At 40.1% G+C, this 19,860-nt stretch overlaps 2 protein-coding genes across 4 annotated transcripts; both read left to right on the plus strand.

Annotated features, from left to right (window-relative positions):
* The first annotated feature begins 4,579 nt into the window (after window positions 1–4,579).
* LOC108047736 (xanthine dehydrogenase-like) lies at window positions 4,580–11,035 on the plus strand. Its single transcript, XM_017128058.2, has 5 exons — window positions 4,580–4,661; window positions 4,756–7,341; window positions 9,337–10,482; window positions 10,688–10,855; window positions 10,920–11,035. Exons 1-5 carry the CDS (start codon window positions 4,596–4,598, stop codon window positions 10,953–10,955), a joined length of 4,002 nt encoding a protein of 1,333 aa, XP_016983547.2. The 5' UTR covers window positions 4,580–4,595; the 3' UTR covers window positions 10,956–11,035.
* Window positions 11,036–13,987: 2,952 nt separating this feature from the next.
* LOC108047722 (N-acetylglucosamine-6-phosphate deacetylase) lies at window positions 13,988–19,386 on the plus strand. Of its 3 annotated transcripts, XM_017128037.2 has the most exons (4): window positions 13,988–14,483; window positions 16,554–16,822; window positions 18,303–18,843; window positions 18,909–19,386. In XM_017128037.2, the coding sequence occupies exons 1-4, from the start codon at window positions 14,243–14,245 to the stop codon at window positions 19,088–19,090; spliced, it is 1,233 nt and encodes a 410-aa protein (XP_016983526.1). In that variant the 5' UTR covers window positions 13,988–14,242; the 3' UTR covers window positions 19,091–19,386. The 3 variants fall into 3 exon arrangements, with proteins under 3 accessions (XP_016983526.1, XP_016983527.1, XP_016983528.1); XM_017128038.2 differs by lacking the exon at window positions 13,988–14,483 and having other exon boundaries at window positions 16,609–16,822; window positions 18,278–18,843; XM_017128039.2 differs by lacking the exons at window positions 13,988–14,483; window positions 16,554–16,822 and adding an exon at window positions 17,955–18,075.
* The last annotated feature ends 474 nt before the right edge of the window (window positions 19,387–19,860 follow it).

A 19,860-nucleotide genomic window follows, 5' to 3' on the forward strand; every position in this document is an offset into this window, starting at 1 on the left:
GAGACAGCGTTTTGAAAAGGACTCGGTCAATGTCAAGGAGACGAATCAATTTTGGCGATGAGTCCCAATCACAGCGAATCCAATTACGGACCAGATAATACTGGAATGAGATCGGCAAGAACAGCACCGTGCAAAAGTCACCGGAATTGTTTTGCTGTTTATATCATTATCATATCAGTTTTCTGATTAAATTATATGCTGCATCTTAACTGTCCAGTGATATCAACTTTTGGATAAATTGCTGCAGCCCGCGTATTGTGCTTTCTCCAACGAAGTTAGGCGGTTGTGCTTTCTCGGCGGGTCTTTCAATTTTCGGTTAATATACGAGTTTTAATCATGTCTGGAAGTAAATCCACCTCAATACTAGTGTTTTTTGTGAATGGAAAAAAGGTACCTAAAAATTCTTAAATTCATTTTGTTTCGAAAATCATATCCTTTTACGGGTTGTTAAATTCAATACACTAAAGATTTGACAAATATGTAATATAAAATATGTCTACGTAAATTTTGACCATTTAAAAGTTAGTTGGGAACTAATATTGACTCCGTTTAAATGTGAACCATTTATATGATAGGCAACGTATGGGATTCGGGAAAAGTTTTCGACTCCTGTTCCTACCGACTGAATTACAAATGCTTGTAGTCCTTTTTGTGGTGATGAGTTTTTGTTTTTTTGTTAGATCAATATAATATACACTTGGCCCTCGCTTAAAGCGGACTCTTTTAGCACGAGCCCTTTTAGTGACGTGGCCACTAGACCGGTTGAGCGAACGAATGGAACAATAAATGGCTGGAGGCCCGGGCTACCTTAGTATGAATAACTTTCTCTCCTTCTTTCTCTCCTTCTTTCTATAACAATACCCTTATTTTCAGTATACTACACTAATCGTTTGAAGATCATTGTATGGAGCTGGGATAGCTGATTAAGGGAATGTAATTTATACGCTGCCCGAAACTTAACGTAAAACTTTAAACGCGTTTTTCTCGAAACTACTTTTTTTGATGCGGTCGCCACTATATCTCAAGATCAAATCAGTCGATTTACTTGAAAATTTGCATGAATATTCTTTAAATATATCTCTATCGCCGGAAGCAACAAAAAATAAAAATTTTAAATTTATAATATTTTTAAAAATTTGATAAAATGGAAAAATTAGTAAAAAAATCGACATTTTTTTTGAGTAGCCGCCATTTCATGAAAAACAAGAAAGGAAAGCTAATTTCGGGCGGAGCCGAAGTTGATATACCCTTGCAGAATATTATGTACATTATATTCTCAAAAATTATTCATATGATGCATTCTTAATACTCATAAAAAATCCCAACTTTCTAACTTAACAAACACCAAAGTTATGGCATTTCCGATCAATCAGTTATATGGCAGCTATAGGATATAGTCGGCCGATCCCGGCCGTTCCGACATATATACTGCGTGCAAAGGAAAGAAGGGTGTGTGCAAAGTTTCAATTCGATAGCTTTAAAACTGAGAGACTAGTTTGCGTAGAAACAGACAGACGGACAGACGGACATGGCTATATCAACTCAGGAGGTGATCCTGATCAAGAATATATATACTTTATAGGGTCGGAGATGTCTCCTTCACTGCGTTGCACACTTTTGACCAAAATTATAACACCCTCTGCAAGGGAATAAAAATGTTTTTTTTTTTTGGTGCTTCATGCCATAGCGACATTCGTACTCATTAAGAATCTATCATTGTTTTATTTTTCAAATAACGACAAGCATAGAAATCATGACGACGAGGACACGGCCTTTTCAAGAACGAATAACTTAATAAAAACAAATTTTTTTTTTTTTAAATTTATTTTGTGTACTCCATTAAGTTTAATAAACAAATGAGAAAAAGACGGATAGTAAAAATATATATTGCTTTTTTTATTAATTGTTAAAAAAAAGCTCGAAATTCAAGCCTCTAGACTAGAAGACCCCCTTAAAGAAGCTTTAAAATCCACCAAACAATCGAAAATTACTGATTTTTTTTATAAGGAGCCACAAAAAAAGAAAACATGTTGAAACAAACTGGCTTAAACTATATATGCCACCAAATGCATTTCAAATATGATATGAATAGAAATATATGATCTCCTTACTTTTTAACATTTTTAAGTTTCTATAAAGTTTAACCTGTTAATTAATTATAGGAAACAACTTTTTCATTTCATACCAACTTTTAATTTTGAAAATATGAATGTTATGCATTTATTAAAGGCATACTCATAATAACTTTCGGTTAATTTTGAACAAATGTATGAAATTTTAATAAAAACAGACCAAATTTGAACAATAAAAAAATTTTTTTGCTGCCGATTTTGAATTTTGGGAACTTAACCCCTTATTTTGTACTGAATCCATGTTTCACTTATCACGATTTCGGTTAACACGAGGATTTCAAGGAACGTAATCCCCGTGTTAAGCGAGTGCCAAGTGTTTTTTAAAGTATCTTTTTATAGCAGGTCGATTTTTACTAACCTTCAGCGTACACTTATACAGCAAATGGCTTAGTTTATACTGAGCATTATAATTTGCAAATAATCGCTTGCTTTACTTTTTTTAAAGCCCAAGAGCCTTGAATAACACCACAATAAAGACGATAACTTATAAACATATGCAATGCAGATAACGATGTTGGATGGCACTTTATAATATAACGAGATCTTTTTATTGGTATTACTGACAATTCTGTCGGCAGCCACATTTTGCGATATACATATGGGGCAAGTCAGATTCACTTCATCCTCTCTCTTTAATTTTCTTTTAAGAATAAAAAATTTATTTTGTTTTTTTGACATTTGTGCTGTGAGGACCTTTTTTCAAAATACGTCTGTAATAAAAAACAAAAAAAAATCAGAAAGGTAAAAAGAAGAACTAGCAAATAAAGGTAACCGAAAATTCAAATATTTTTTTTTTAAAGCTGCAATAAAAATTTAATTTTGATTCAAAAAGAAAAAAAGGGGTGTGTCCAGCCTACGCAGGACAGAAGTGAAACCTCTCACCCTTTTTTCTACTGCTGTAAATGAATTCGTTTTGGCACAGAAATGATTTCGGCTTAAAATCGTCTTTTCGGGCATTCTATTTTTAGATTTTTAAGGCAGGCTTGCACCTTGTGAGGTCAAAAAAAACTTTCTTTTTTTTTGCAGTTTCGGATACATACATGTTTCAATTTTACTCTCCTAAAATTTCAGTCGAAATCTCTTGATTTACGAAAGTTATCGGCCGTTTGGTGGACCGGTGTCAAGCGCGTTGCCATTAAAGTGCAAATTTTCAAACGCGTTTTTCTCGAAACCATGTTTTCCGAGTTGGCGGAAGTCGTACAAGCCGCAAAAATTGAGCAATCGTCATGAAATTTTTTATACATGTTCCTCAGAAGTATGTGCATGGCATAGACTAGGATCTTTTGAAAATATTAAAAATTGTTTATTTAAAAAAATAATGAGTAACGAAAAAATGAAGAAAAAACCGATTTTTTTTTCAAAAGCTCATAATTTTTGAATTTTTTATGTTTTTTCAATTATCCTAGTTCAAGCCATGCGAGCAAGTGTACAGATTAAGAATATATTCGTTTTTTGCGTTTCAGATTATTTCTTAAAATTCCAAAAAATCCGCCATGAGGACGAGTTTTTCGCGGACATGCCGCCATTGTTGGGTACTCCCCCTTCCCCCTTCCCTTGGATCGCACTCAAAAAAATTGTGTAGCTTCAATAAACTGTACCCTACAACTGGCTAAAATTTTATTCCCACACCTACCATACTTTCCAAGAAATAAATTTCAGAAAAAAATCAGGTTTCGGGCGCCAACAAGGTGCAAGCCTGCCTTAAGCTCTCGAATTTGTACGAGCGCGCTGAGAGCGAGAGAGGATAGAAGAGGAGAGAGAGATCGTTCGTCAGCGGTGAGAGAGGGTCAGGGGATCCCGCTTTTTTCGTGACGGTCATTTACTCCGTCCCCGAAAATCCGTAACGCGCCTAAAGAAGTTTCACTTCAAAAACAAAGTTAACGAGAAAAAAAGCAAACCGAAGCTTATATACCCTTCTTCCAAAATTATATATTCTATATTAAGCTACTTCGATTTTTTTTCTACATTTTTTAATTGTTCCCTCTAGAAATAAAATATAGTCTTTCGATTTTTATAAAAGTAAAAACATAACTTTAAAATCGTTAAAAATTACTATGTCTCGAAATATATGGGTATAAATTTAAAAAAACAACGAAGTCAAAGTTTTATTTCCCTTTTTCCCGATTGTTCCTATGGCAGCATATTTTGCGGGTCTCCGATTTTAATGAAATTAAAACCTTATTTCTGAAATCGCTGAAAAAAACAATAACGTAACCTAAATCACTAAGTTTTAAGTTCCCAATATATTTTGAAAAACCAGTGCACATTTTAATTCGCAGCATCAATACTTTTAGCACAAAGATGGCGAGATCGGCTCGCCTGAAAATGCTGATCAAGAATTTATATACCTTACAGGGAACAGTGTGCACTTCACTTTTACTTTTGCACACTTTTTTTGGCCTGTATACCACTAACACCCTGAACGGTGTCTTTCAATTTTCGGTTAGTATACGAGTTTTAATCATGTCTGGAAGTACATATGTATGTACATCCACCTCGTTACTAGTGTTTTTTGTGAATGGAAAAAAGGTACCTAAAAATACTTAAATTAACTTTTACTTTTACACACTTTTATTGGCCTGAATACCACTACCATCCTGAACGGTTTATTGCCCTATTCCAGGTCACGGAAACCTCTCCGGATCCGGAATGTACGCTTCTAACGTTCCTGCGGGAGCGGCTTCACCTGTGCGGCACCAAGTTGGGATGCGCGGAGGGGGGTTGCGGCGCCTGCACGGTGATGGTGTCCCGCCTGGACCGCCGTGCTCACCGGATCCGCCACCTGGCCGTCAACGCCTGCCTCACGCCCGTGTGCGCGATGCATGGATGCGCGGTGACCACGGTGGAGGGCATCGGGAGCACCAGGACGCGGCTGCATCCAGTGCAGGAGCGGCTGGCCAAAGCACATGGCTCCCAGTGCGGCTTCTGCACTCCGGGCGTCGTGATGTCCATGTACGCCCTCCTTCGCAATCAGGATCAGCCCTCCATGCGGGACTTGGAGGTGGCCTTTCAGGGCAACCTGTGCCGCTGCACCGGCTACCGACCCATCCTCGAGGGCTTCAGGACCTTCACCAAGGAGTTCGCCTGCGGCCTGGGTGAGAAGTGCTGCAGGGCTGGTGGCGATGGATGCACCGACACCGAGCTCTACCAACCCAGCGAGTTCCAGCCATTGGATCCCACCCAGGAACCCATCTTTCCACCCGAACTCCAGCTAAGTGACGCCTTCGACTCCCAGAGCCTGATCTTCAGCTCCGAACGGGTGACCTGGTATCGTCCCTCCCATCTGGTGGAGCTCCTCCAACTAAAGGCCCAGCATCCGGAAGCCAGGCTGGTGGTGGGCAATACGGAGGTGGGCATCGAGGTTAAGTTCAAGCACTTCCTGTACCCTCACCTGATCAACCCAACCCGGGTGGAAGAGCTGCTGGAGGTGAGGGAATCCCAGGAGGGCATTTATTTCGGGGCCGCGGTCAGTTTAATGGAGATCGACTTGCATCTCCGACAGAGAATAGAGCAGTTGGCAGAAACGGAGACACGTTTCTTCCAATGCGCCGTGGATACGCTCCATTATTTTGCCGGAAAGCAGATTCGAAATGTCGCCTGTTTGGGCGGAAACATCATGACCGGAAGCCCCATCTCCGACATGAATCCGCTGCTCTCCGCTGCAGGAGCTCAACTGGAGGTGGCTAGTTTTGTGGACGGAGTGTTCCGAAGGAGGACCGTCCACATGGGAACTGGCTTCTTCACCGGCTATCGCAGCAACATTATCGGAGCCCAGGAGGTCCTTCTGGGCATCCACTTTCCGAGGACTACCCCGGATCAGCATTATGTGGCCTTCAAGCAGGCCAGGCGAAGGGTGGATGACATAGCCATCGTGAATGCAGCTTTCAACGTTCGATTTGAGGAGAAGTCAAACGTGGTAGCGGAGATTTCGATGGCCTTTGGTGGAATGGCTCCTACAACAGTGCTGGCACCCAAGACCTCTCAGTTGATGACTGGTCGGGAGTGGAATCACCACTTAGTGGAGCTCGTGGCCGAGAGTTTGTGTACGGAACTACCTTTGTCCAGCTCTGCTCCCGGGGGAATGATCGCCTATCGACGAGCCTTGGTCATGAGCTTGTTTTTTAAGGCCTTCCTGGTCATCTCCCAAAGGCTGAGCAAGGCTGGTATTATATCCTCCAATGGAGTAGCCCCCGAGGAGCGAAGTGGTGCCCTTGTCTTCGAGACTCCCGTCTTAAAGAGCGCCCAGCTCTTCGAGCGCGTGTGCAGCGATCAGCCCCTCTGTGATCCCATTGGCAGACCCAAAGTCCACGTCGCTGCTCTGAAACAAACCACTGGAGAAGCCATCTACACAGACGACATTCCTCGAATGGACGGGGAAGTCTACCTGGCATTGGTGTTAAGCACCAGACCTCGGGCGAAGGTCACCAAGTTGGATGCCAGTGAAGCCTTAGCTCTTCAGGGAGTTCATCGGTTCTTTTCGAGCGAGGACTTAACAGAGTATGAAAATGAAGTCGGTCGTCTGCGTCAGGATGAGCACGTGTTTGCCGTCGGTGTGGTCAACTGCTGTGGTCAGATCCTGGGCGCCATTGTTGCGGATAACAAGGCATTGGCTCAACGAGCCTCACGGATGGTGAAGGTGGAGTACCAGGATCTGAGCCCAGTTATCGTGACCATAGAACAGGCCATCGAACACAACTCCTTCTTCCCGAATCATCCTCGAACTCTGACCAAGGGAAATGTGGAGGAGGCCCTGGCTCGGGCGGATCATACCTTTGAAGGCACCTGTCGAATGGGTGGACAGGAGCACTTCTACTTGGAGACCCACGCGGCTTTTGCTGTTCCGCAGGATAGCGACGAGTTGGAGGTCTTCTGTTCCACCCAGAATCCCTCCGAGATTCAGAAGCTGGTGGCGCGAGTCACCTCGCTTCCTGCCCACCGCGTCGTCTGTCGAGCCAAGCGCTTGGGTGGTGGCTTTGGCGGCAAGGAGTCCAGAGGCATCTCGGTCGCCCTCCCGGTGGCCTTGGCCGCCCACCGGATGGGTCGTCCTGTGCGCTGTATGCTGGACCGGGATGAGGACATGCTTATCACCGGCGCCCGCCACCCCTTCCTGTTCAAATACAAGGTGGGCTTCACCAAGGAGGGCCTACTCACTGCCTGCGACATAAAGTGTTACAGCAACGCCGGCTATTCCTTGGACGTGTCCTTGGCGGTAAGTCCTTCTTAATTTCTCAAGGCCTTTCTGCCAATAAATAGGGTTGGTGAGACGAAACCGACTTGCCAAGTATAGCTCATAAACCGTTATCTATTATTTGTATTGTCTTTTGGGCTTCGCACTTTATTGTGGGCTTGCTGTAGTTATTTGCTTCATTTTTAATTTGTATTCATCACAAAAATTAAAAAGTTTCAAGATAAACCCACTTATCACTGTGGACGGCAGTAAACCTAGTGATGATGCGCACCGCGAGAGTGTACAAAGCGACTACCAACATAAAGCAGCAGAGTAGAAAATCTGTTGTGATGGTCCGATCGCCACCGCCGATTCTTTCTAGTCTCTTACAGCTTTTCAGATTTTCCCTCTTTTTATATACAAACATATAACAAATATTTCCGAGAATTGGAGCTGTATTAAAATTCCGTGGTTTTCGAAGAACTATGCGAATTTCTCAATGATTTTTCCTTAAAAGACCCCTTGAAATGACTATATCATACATGTATTTCATATGTACGATTATACGCATAATATTAGCTTTTTAATTTGCAGTCAATTTTGCTTAATATTTCAGAAATCAATAGACGAGATCAGAAAATGTGGCTAACATAAAATACAAATTATTTGTATTTTGAACATTTTATCTCAGTGAATAATATCAATTAGGTTTTGTGCAAATTTGGGAAGAGGCGAGTAGGATAGTTTAAAAAGTTTGGTTGGACATCGCAGCTATAATTAAAGAAAAGCCTGACCATTTGAAGTCAATGGCTAGGTCTTTGATAAATTTGCCAAAATGCCAACATATAAGACTTTCCTGACTAACTGAGTTCTAATATTTAAAACCATGGTATCCAAAACTTTATATACAGAATTTCAGAATTTAAAATTAAACAAAGCAAGTACGAACAAAATGTAATTTATAAAAATATCTTATTATTATTCTAATTCCTCCTAATTAAATATACTGGCCAACTACTAGTGTTCTTACATAGTTTAGTTGATCAGGAAAATATAAAATAACAAATTTTAATTTAACAAATACTCCAAAAAGAACTAAGATTTTCACCTTGATCAAAAAGAGGGATAGGTCTTCTTAGCCCCTTAATAGCAAGGAAATGTATTTTCCTTTTTATGAGAAGTATGTCTATCTAAAATCAAAACGTAGTAAAACAAGAAAGGAAAGCTAACTTCGGGCGGAGCCGAAGTTGATATACCCTTGCAGATTATTCTGTAAATTATATTCTCCAAAATTATTCATATGATGCATTCTTAATACTCATAAAAATCCAAACTTCCTAACTTTAAAAACACCAAAGTTATGGAATTTCCAATCGTTCAGTTATATGGCAGCTACAAGATATAGGCGGCCGATCCTTATGAAATTTGATAGGTCGGATTAATTGGGCAAAAATAAAACCCATAGAAAATCCCAACTTCTTAACTTTACAAACATCAAAGTTAGGGCTTTTCCGATCGTTCAATTATATGGCTTCTATATGATATAATCGCCCGATCCGGCTCGTTCCAACTTATATACTACCTGCATAAGAAAGACAACTTTTGGGAAAGTTTCAAGCACATATCTTTAAAACTGAGGAACTAGTTTGCGTAGAAACGGACGGACGGACAGACGTACAGACGGACATGGCTAGATCGACTCTCCTGGTGATGCTGAAGGGAATGTCTCCTTCACTGCGTTGCAAACTTTTGACTGAAATTATAATACCCTCTGCAAGGGTATAAAAATCGAATTTTTAACATGCAAAACTTCTTATATAATTTTGTGACGAAGAATGATATAACATTACACTAAACATTCTAATATTTTCTCGTTCGACCCGACTTTTTTACCTCTTTAAGTTTGATTCACTAGAAGTGAAATCCCACCTTCAATTAATTCAGAATGTATATTTAAAATCTAGACGTTTGAAAACCGTCGCAATCCGTCCATTTCAAGCCATAAACTAAGTTCCTCTGACTTACGTAACTTTTTAGGTTATGGAGCGAGCAATGTGCCACTTTGAGAACTGCTACCGAATACCCAACATCCGTGTGTTTGGACGGATGTGCAGGACCAATCTGGCTACAAACACGGCCTTCCGCGGCTTCGGGGGACCGCAGGGCATGTTCGCCGGAGAGCACATCATCCGGGATGTGGCCCGGGTCGTGGGTCGCGATCTGGTGGACGTGATGCGGCTGAATTTCTATAAGACGGGTTACTACACGCACTACGAGCAGAAGCTGGAGCACTTCCCCATCGAGCGGTGTCTGGAAAACTGTCTCAACCAGTCGCGATACCACGAAAGGCGCTCGGAGATCGCTCGATTCAATCGGGAGAATCGCTGGAGGAAGCGTGGGATGGCAGTGGTGCCCACCAAGTACGGCGTCGCGTTTGGAGTGCCGCACCTGAACCAGTCGGGTGCCCTGGTCAATATCTATGCCGACGGATCCGTCCTGCTGTCCCACGGAGGCGTGGAGATTGGCCAGGGACTGAACACCAAGATGATCCAGTGCGCTGCCAGGGCCCTGGCCATTCCGGCCGAGCTGATCCACATCTCGGAGACGGCCACCGACAAGGTGCCCAACACCTCGGCCACGGCGGCCAGTGTGGGATCGGATCTGAACGGCATGGCTGTCCTGGAGGCTTGTGACAAGTTGAGCCGACGACTGGCGCCGATCAGGGCGGCCCTGCCCGGCGGCACCTGGCAGGAGTGGATTCGAAGGGCGTACCTCGACAGGATCAGCCTCTCGGCCACCGGATTCTACTCGATGCCGCACATCGGCTACCACCCGGAGACGAATCCCAGTGGCCGCACCTACAGCTACTACACGAACGGAGTGGGCGTCACCGTGGTGGAGATCGACTGCCTGACTGGCGACCATCAGGTGCTCAGCACAGACATCGTCATGGACATCGGGTCGAGTCTGAATCCGGCGATTGACATTGGCCAGATAGAAGGGGCGTTCATGCAGGGCTATGGCCTGTTTACCATGGAGGAACTGGTCTACTCACCGCAAGGGATGCTCTGCACCAAGGGTCCGGGCATGTACAAGGTTCCAGGATTTGCCGATATCCCCGGAGAGTTCAATGTAAGCCTTCTGACAGGTGCCCCCAATCCACGGGCTGTGTACTCCTCTAAGGTAAGTTTTAAAATAGATTAAAAAAAGAAAAAACACACTCGTTTTGAATGTTAATTAGAAACATGGATGTTTTTGTTTATTCATTTTTGTGTGGAGCTCTTAGCCCAATTAAATGGAACTGTTTCTTTTGTCTGGTGTCTGTTTTTAGAGCACTGTGCCCAAAAAAAAATTGCAACTGCATATTATATCTTTAATCTTTCAACAGGCAGTAGGGGAGCCCCCTCTCTTCATAGGAGCATCGGCTTTCTTTGCCATCAAGGAGGCCATTGGAGCTGCTCGCCAGGATCAGGGCTTGAGTGGAGACCTTCAGCTGGAGGCACCTGCCACCTCGGCCCACATTCGAATGGCCTGCCAGGATAAATTCACCGATTTGGTTGGTTCAATCTTGACAAGTTACAAAAGAAAATAACCATCTCAATATACCTTTCTCCTTGCAGCTTGAAAAACCCGAGGAGGGAGCCATCACCCCTTGAAACAATGTGCCATAAATATGAAATTCATATACTTTAAAAGCCAGCTTAAGAAATATGTTGCGACGATTTTAAATGTATTTTCAATTTTTAATAAATATGATGGTGTTCATAGTAATGATTTAAAAATACGTATTTGTTTTACTCCAAGTTATTCAAGGATGTTGTACCGGTTAATATATATTCCAGAAGGATTACAATTCATTCTAGGAACAGCTATGCCTTATTGCTATATGGAGATGCACTCACTTGTAATATACCAAAACCTCGACTTAACGAATTTTTTTACGGGAACGTAAAAATGTATGCAAATAACCTTTGTGCTGTTGGTTTGAATAGATTTATGGGAATTTTACTTTGAAAAAATGTTCCCAATTGTATTTATGAACAAATTGCATACATATTTAAGCAAATGTTTGGGTTCCACTTACCTCAAGTCAAAACATTCCATCAAAAACTTGTTTACCTACCTATTTAAAATCGCAATTATTATTTTTCATGTGATTTCTGTGCTCGCCAACAGCAATGAAATGGACTAATTATTTAGTGATTTTCAGCGAATACACATACAGATGAAGATTTTGGTAAGGAGAATTTAACGACATTAATAGATAGGCATATGCTTATGCGTATACAAAAGTACATAAAGTGTACATACATACGAGTATATGATGTCATTTGCGAAACAAATCAATTAACATTATTCATTCAAAAATAATAAATTGTCATAATTAAGCTTGTATGCTGTTAGCTCTTTGAAGTGTCACAAAAATAATAAAGGCAAACACAATCGTTCTGCTACAAATATTAAAGGATGAATTAACACGAAAGTATGAAAACTTTGGCAAACCGAAATTTATATATCCTTGCGCTAAAAACAGTAAGGGTGTGTCGATTTTCGGGTACTTTTTTCGATAGCTATTTGGTATAGTCTTCCAAATTTTTATAAAATATGAACTGTAATTCTGAAATTAAAAATAATTACTTTATTATTATTATTAATAATATTTAAAATGCAATAAAAATACGACTTTTGGAAAATGAGAGATTGACCCTTCTGGTAATGCTGGGCAATAAAAGTAGGGTCTAATATCACCTATTTACGAAATGTAATGATGCAATTTTTGATACCCGTTGAAACGTATGTTAATATGTTAGAGACCAGTTATTGAGTAGTCCACATATCTATCAAAACACCAAATCCCCAGCAAACTTATCTGAATTTGGAAAAAATTAACCAAAACTTCTTCTCTAAATAGTGAAGAATATGCCCAACAAGGAATAGCTCTATATTCGAGTGCCCAGACTGTGGGATAAATGATATACATATCTTACTTTGTAGGGTCGGAACTGCTTTCTATTCCCGTTACATACTTTTTATGAATACCATATATGAATCTACCTTACCGAGCAAGAGATATAAAATCTTTTAAATTTTAAATTAATAATATTGTTTTCAGAAAGTGTACAATGTTGTTTTTGAAATTACAAATTTTATTTGTATATTAAAAGTCGTAGTGGAATGCTTAAAGCATTAGTTTATACACACTTTCAAGTGATTTCAAATCACTAGAGATTTCTGTGACCATAAAAGGGCAACATGGGGCGAGCACACAAAGAGTAGAACATTTTGGTAAGGCCACTTTGCGACATTTTAATTTAAATGCTAATCAGTTGCCAATAGACAAAAAAGAACGAACCTATCCCACCTCGAGTGCAATTCATGTTCCCGGGTGTACGTGTGTGCCAGGGTGTGTGCAGAAACTGCAACTCATTTGGAAGTGGGAAGGTGTCCTGTTCTGGATGGGCTGCATGGGCTAGATGGACTAGATGGACTGGATGGACTGGATGGGCGCAACAGCAACAGCGCTGCAATTTGTATTTAAAATGTCGGCCATTGTGGATTAGCTGAGACAGAGAAGCAGCCAGGAGCATGTCAAAAACACGACACTTGAAAAAATATCCCATCGATTATCAAGAAACCCCACTCGTAACCAATTTTTTCTAAAATTTATATCGTATATTAAAAATCCATTTTGTAAAAGCTAGCTTTAATAAATTTGTTCGCCAAAATCTAGCCAATATTTCCACACATGATTTTTTTTGAATTGGAATTGCGATTTTCCTTTGAAAGTAGAAAAATATTAACAACATTGGAGAAAATTAACACTAAAATGAAAGTTATTCCTACGGCTCAGGTCTAATTTAGCTTACAAAATGGAAAAAATATAACCATATTTTTAAAAGTTTGTCATTTTTCGTTTATACAGCGGTTTTGGAGAAGTATTTATATGAGTGCATAAATATACGGCCGAAAACTTTATACGATCTGAAGGTGGTGTACCAATAATCTATTATATTTTAATACAGGTGTGCCAATTCCCAGCTCATTGTTCTTTTTCTCCATGACATGATTGTGCAAGAAATTAAAAATATTTTGTGTAAACTAGTAATATAGAATTAAATGTATAAATAACATACTAATATATAACTAAAATTAGGACCACATAACGTACGTTTCTTGTAGCCAAAGATAAATTTTAATAGTAAGTTTTATTATACGAATTTTTTGCGAGTGAACATAGTTACCTGAAGCTTTTTGCTGTTGCTATTTGGGTGCCGTGTCGTCATTATCATTTGCATTTGCATTTTCGGCCTGCTCACTGTCGGCTGGTTGGGTAAATATTGCCATTTTATGCAGCGTCCACGAGATGCCATCGAAGGAGGCGACAAGGAGTGTAAAAAGTGGCGAGGCGAGAGGACAGGTTGCCCCTCATGAACTTTGGCTATAAAAACAAATTGGACGGGGTCGTGGGCGCTATGGTGCTACATGCAGTTACCCAGGGCCTTGTTGTTGCACTTAATAATCTGTTAGCTTGCGTTATTTTAATTTGAATTCAATCGATAACGATTGGCGCCAATCGAATGCACCCGTCTCAAAGCTGCCTGCTGTGGCACACACGCCAGCTGATCAGTGTTTCCAACTGCGCTGTCGAAAAAAAAATATGTCAACAGTAACTACTAAAAGATGTATATTCTCTTTTTGATATGTATTTTTCTACGAGTGATTAGAATATAATGTCAAAAATGGCTAAATAAAGCCATAAAATAAAAATAGCCAAAATGCCGAGAGCCAAATCTAGCTACAAAATATCTGACATGTCCCACACTATGGCAGATTAAGTTCATTTTTTTTGCCGTTTCGTTTAGTTTACATTTTGCTTGTTTATTTGCGATCAATCGCTCATTCCGCTCGGATCGCCTGCCCCGCCCCCCGCCTCCCACCCCCAATGGACACCCGGATGATGTGCACCTGCAAGGAAAACCAGGAGAGGAGCCACCGCCTGCTGCAGTTCACAAACTGCCGCCTAGTTCGAGGCCACCGGCTCATTCACGACGACTTGTGGGTGCGTGACGGCCGAATAGTGAATCCGGAGCCCGTCTTCTTCGATGAACAGGCCAAGGCCCACTGTCGGATCGACTGCGGAGGCGCCATCGTCGCCCCCGGCTACATCGACCTCCAGATCAACGGTGAGCTGAGTCCCGACTTCACCATCCCATCACTTTCCCATTACACTGAAGAAAATCAGGAGTTTTTTCAATCATGTTTCAACCCTAATTTCAATCCCGGTGTCGCAGAAACCACTTCAATTTTCAACTGAAATATTCAAGTCAAACTTAAGAGTAGACTAAAAACATTTTTATTTAAATCTTTAAAAATGTACACAGAAACACATCAAAAACTATAGATTTTGTGACACCGCAGGATTTGATTTTTTGGTGGAATTTTAAATCAGTCATCGGAGATTTTCAAGACACCCTACAACATCAATGCATAATATGAGTATTATTCTCAATTTAAAAATTTATCTTACAATTTTTAATATAAAAAGGAGATAAGATAGCTTATGTGCTTGTGTTTTGTTAATTCTAAAAATGTATTAATTTATACACCAATTTTTGAAATCAATTGCCGTTTCTATAGACAACTTTTTAAATTAACATCAAAATAGACATATAAAGAGCTCATTACAAAGCGATGTTTTTAAACTCATGAATATAATTTATACATATCAAAGTTAAAAAAAGTGAAAGTTAGGAGAGTTTATTACTAGAGAAATGGGCTGTTATTTTTCTCTTTGTGATGCCAATAATTGCCTCTTTCGCAGTTCAATTAGTCGCCAAGGTCGTAGGCACCGCAGTTCTGTTTACCCGTTGATGAGCCTCAATATGGAGCACTCGTAATCGGAGCGAGTTAATCTTATCGTGACTTCACAGGCCCCAGGCAGCAGCTTAACCACAGTGGGTCTAGGTAAAATGCACTGTGGTTGAGCCTTTAATGTCGCGATAAGCGGGTTCTTTGTCTTAAAAAGACCAATAGATTTATTTCAATTGTCAGTTGATTTCCATTATCAGTTTATTCTTTTAAAATTCATAACTTTTAAAGTTACTAAGCTGCTCTCTTTCGTGCCGGTTTCAAACACTGGCTAGAAAACGGTTTGGTCTTCTGTTCCGAATCGAATTTAATTTATAAATAATTTTAAGTAAAAAACATTATTTATTTTTTTTTATCTTTATTTAATCTAAAGATCGTTTTCTTAATTTTAGAGCATTTTTTTGATAAAGATTATTAATCATTAAGCCCGTGCCAAAAAAAATTGTTGAAACACTTCGAACTTTTTGTAATTTTTTATATAAGGGTATATCAATTCGAATTGTGTTAAAATCTTTAAGCCCAAAGGAATATTCATTAAAATGTAACTAGTAATTTGTTAGGCAAAGTCTAAGCAAAGATTCAGAAATCTTTTCGGATAAGTTATTGGGGTCACAGAAATTTTTTCCAAATTCATTTGGAAATTGTATGTACATTTACTACATTTCAATGATCATTTTAAGACCATACCCCACCCTAATAATATAAACAAGAAAGTGGTTACCAAAATAAAATATTCTATATGACACTACTTCAATTTTGCGATACATCGCCTGGTGATGCTGATCAAGAGTACGTATACTTTATAGGGTTGGAAATGTACTGGGTCGTTATGAAAGAAAACGTAAAACGGGTTTTAGGCGACGATGAAAATCATTATTTATAATTACTCTACTATTCGCTGTTAACATTCTTTTAAAACATTAAGGTTCCTGGAACCTGGGCATAACATAAAAATAGATAGTTATTATTGTGGTAGGCTTAGCCATTATTTCATCCAGCATAACTTTTATTTAAGAAGCAAAAAAAATAACTTTTATTTACAGAATGTCATAAAAATAGTCTTTGGAAGACTTTTATTTTTTGATTTTTATTTTTAAAAATCCGGAATAACTGTTAAATAATAAAGGCAAGAAAAAGCTAAACGCTTATTTTTAAGAGATAGGATAACAATAATATATAAATATTGTTTTATTATTTTGATAGAAAATATTATTAACAATAGTGTCCTGGGTGCAATTTTAATTCTTATAAGAATTTTTTGGGATGACTTTTTGATTCAAATTGTTTCAAATAACTCTTATCTTTACTCCCTGATTTTGGCATTAGATTATTAGATTATTTTTTATAAGAATGTAATTTTTGAAATTTATTTATATGTTTTACAGGTGGCTATGGAGTGGACTTCTCTTACGACACCGACACAATCGAGGAGGGCGTGACCACGGTGGCTCGCGGTCTGGTCAAAAGCGGGGTCACCTCCTTCTGTCCCACGCTGGTGACCTCGCCCAGCGACAGCTACCATACAATATTGCCACGCATTCCCACAGATGTCCCAAAGGGTGCTGGAATCCTGGGCATCCATGCCGAGGGTCCTTTCATCAATCCGCAGAAGAAGGGTGCGCATCCGGAGAACTGCATACAGACTATTGATAAGGTGGGAAATTATTGATACGGCATCCTTTTTTATAATCTAGTTTTCATTTTAAATTCAACTATTGATTGAACTATTTATACCCGTTACTCGTAGAGTAAAAGGGTATATTGTATTCGTGCAAAAGTATGTAACAGGTAGAAGGAAGCGCTTCCGACCCTATAAAGTATATACATATATTCTTGTTCAGGATCACTAGCCGAGTCGATCTAGCCATGTCCGTCTGTCCGTCTGTCCGTCTGTCTGTCTGTCCGTATGGACGCTGAGATCTGGGAAACTATAAAAGCTATAAGATTGGCATTTTGCATGTAGATTTTAGGAGTTCTTACGCAGCGCAAGTTTGTTTCACAGTGTTGATGCTATTATGAAAATTTTAATTGATATGTATTTGTTTCGTCAATACCTATCGATTGGCCTAATAAAAGTTTGCCACGCCCACTCTAACGCCCAAAAACCCATTAAAGGCTTAAGCCTAGCTAGCCCCTACATTTCCGCCTTTCATGGCCCGTGGAACCAATGTCTTGGGATAGATGGCGCAATGCAATAGCGCCATCTAACAGATGACTTTGGAACAGCTGGCCAAGGTGCTAATTCGAGCGGCGAAAAACATACAAGAAGGCATATTTATATTAAGTTGTTTAGCTGAGTAACGGGTATCTAATAGTCGAGGCACTCGACTATAGCGTTCTCTCTTGTTATACCCGTTACTCGTAGAGTAAAAGGGTATATTGTATTCGTGCAAAAGTATGTAACAGGTAGAAGGAAGCGTTTCCGACCCTATAAAGTATATATTTTCTTGATCAGGATCACTAGCCGAGTCGATCTAGCCATGTCCGTCTGTCCGTCTGTCTGTCCGTCTGTCTGTCTGTCTGTCTGTCCGTATGAACGCTGAGATCTCGGAAACTATAAAAGCTAGAAGATTGGCATTTTGCATGCACATTCTAGGAGTTCCTACGCAGCGCAAGTTTGTTTCAAAAAGGTGCCACGCCCCCTTTAACGCCCACAATCGCTTATATACGATTTCAAAAATTTAAATATTTCGGAAAAGTAAAAATGCAGTTTTATTGTGTTTATCAATACCTATCAAATCGGACCATTCGTTAAAAAGTTATGCGTGATCAAAGTTTCTATCTCCATCTCCCTCGCACTCCCTTTACCTGAGTAACGGGTATCTGATAGTCGGGACACCCGACTATATATTCTCTCTTGTTTTTATATGAATTCGAGGTACACTTGGGTGTAATTTCACAATTATGGTAAGTCGAAAAACGTTCTGAAAATTCCGTTGTTTGATATTAGTTCAGTAGTTTTGTACCTTCCAATATATGTATAAAAATAAGAAAAATTTTAATTTTTTACTAAAATACAAATTAAGAGTTAATAGAGTAAAACACAAGTGTTTTAGATCTCTTCAGGGCTATAAAAACTCCGTTCTATAAATCGACCCTTCGTTCTTAGATTTTCTCCTTTTGTCCAACCACAGGGACTGACCACGCTGGAGGGCACGTACGGATCCTTGGAGCGCATCAAGATCATCACCCTGGCACCGGAGAAGGTCACTGACCCGGAGGTGATTGGCCAGCTGGTGGACCGGGGGATCACAGTGTCCCTGGGCCACTCGATGGCCTCGCTGAGCGATGGAGAGCGTGCCGTGCAGCAGGGCGCCACGCTGATCACGCATTTGTTCAACGCCATGCTGCCGTTCCACCACCGCGACCCTGGCCTGGTGGGACTGCTCGCCTCGGACGCAGTGCCTCACGGAAGGACCGTGTACTTTGGCATCATCTCGGACGGAGTGCACACGCATCCGGCTGCCCTGCGGATCGCCTACCGCACGCATCCGCAAGGCCTGATCCTGGTCACGGACGCCATCTCGGCCTTGGGGCTGGAGGAGGGTGTGCACCACATAGGACAGCTGCCCCTGCAGGTTAAACAGGGTAAGGCATTTATCGCGGGCACGGAAACCCTATGCGGCAGCATCGCACCCATGGACGAGTGCGTGCGGATCTTCCAGAAGGCCACAGGTGAGTGGGATCAGGAGTGATCATAGCTGGAATTATTGTTGAGCACCACGTCTTGATTTTTGCAGATTGCTCCGTTGTCTACGCCATTGAAGCGGCCACCTTGCATCCCGCACAGTGCCTGAAAATCGAAAAGCAGAAGGGAACATTGGACTTTGGTTCCGATGCGGACTTTGTTCTCCTGGACGACAATCTCCGGGTGCTATCCACCTGGATAGCAGGGACATGTGTTTATCAGACTGTCAAGTAGTACATCAAATGTACAACTCGCAAAAATATTATTTTTTTTTTTTAAGGATGTATTTTATACCCAAGTTTCTCCAAATAAATTGTTAAATTTATACATTCCATAAATGGAAAAAGTCAGTTTAACATCATTAATTATTAACAGTAGTAGCTGAAGCATATTTCAGCATAATTAATGAAAAAATAATTTTCTTTTTGGAAAGTCCGATCATGTTGATAATGAATTCACTTCATGGCTATATATACTATTGTAAAGGATGAACCGCATCTACAAAAATAAAAGGTATATGTACTGACTAATTAATTTCAATTTATTTTACTTCACAGCCAATTAAATCTAATTAAAATCAGATGGAGCAATAACAATAATAAATTTATTGGACACGAACAATTTGATCTATTTGTACACCCTTGTAGATGGTATTAAAATTTGAGGCAAAAGTTTGCAACGCAGAGAAGGAGACATTTCCGACCATTTAATATTTATACATGAATCAATTAGGTATCTAGCTCGAGATATTTAGTCTTTACTAACGATGTAGTAGTTATAAAGAACACCACATTTTTGTTAAAGCTGCAAGGGTATATTAACGTCCGCTTTTCAAAGTTAGCTTCCTTTCTTGTTAATAATTTATACATTGTTAATAATACATACATCAATATGTTAAACAAATCAAGGATTCCCCATTTTGTAATCAAAAAATTCCTAGGTATCCAGACCAGAGCTTGGCTAATTATTTCCGTAACTTCCTTACCACCCAAAAAAAGTCATTC

Source organism: Drosophila rhopaloa, unplaced genomic scaffold (assembly GCF_018152115.1).
Source record: "Drosophila rhopaloa isolate 14029-0021.01 unplaced genomic scaffold, ASM1815211v1 contig_3, whole genome shotgun sequence".
Taxonomy (NCBI): domain Eukaryota; kingdom Metazoa; phylum Arthropoda; class Insecta; order Diptera; family Drosophilidae; genus Drosophila; species Drosophila rhopaloa.

What these genes read in the sequence shown, in the direction of transcription:
- LOC108047736 (XM_017128058.2), top strand. Translation starts at nt 4,596, where the DNA reads ATGTCTGGAAGTACATATGTATGTACATCCACCTCGTTACTAGTGTTT. An exon ending in CCTTGGACGTGTCCTTGGCG is followed by an intron (nt 7,342 to 9,336) that starts GTAAGTCCTTCT and finishes GTAACTTTTTAG; the next exon opens with GTTATGGAGCGAGCAATGTG. An exon ending in AGGATAAATTCACCGATTTG is followed by an intron (nt 10,856 to 10,919) that starts GTTGGTTCAATC and finishes TTCTCCTTGCAG; the next exon opens with CTTGAAAAACCCGAGGAGGG.
- LOC108047722 (XM_017128037.2), top strand. Translation starts at nt 14,243, where the DNA reads ATGGACACCCGGATGATGTGCACCTGCAAGGAAAACCAGGAGAGGAGC. An exon ending in GCATACAGACTATTGATAAG is followed by an intron (nt 16,823 to 18,302) that starts GTGGGAAATTAT and finishes GTCCAACCACAG; the next exon opens with GGACTGACCACGCTGGAGGG. An exon ending in GATCTTCCAGAAGGCCACAG is followed by an intron (nt 18,844 to 18,908) that starts GTGAGTGGGATC and finishes TGATTTTTGCAG; the next exon opens with ATTGCTCCGTTGTCTACGCC.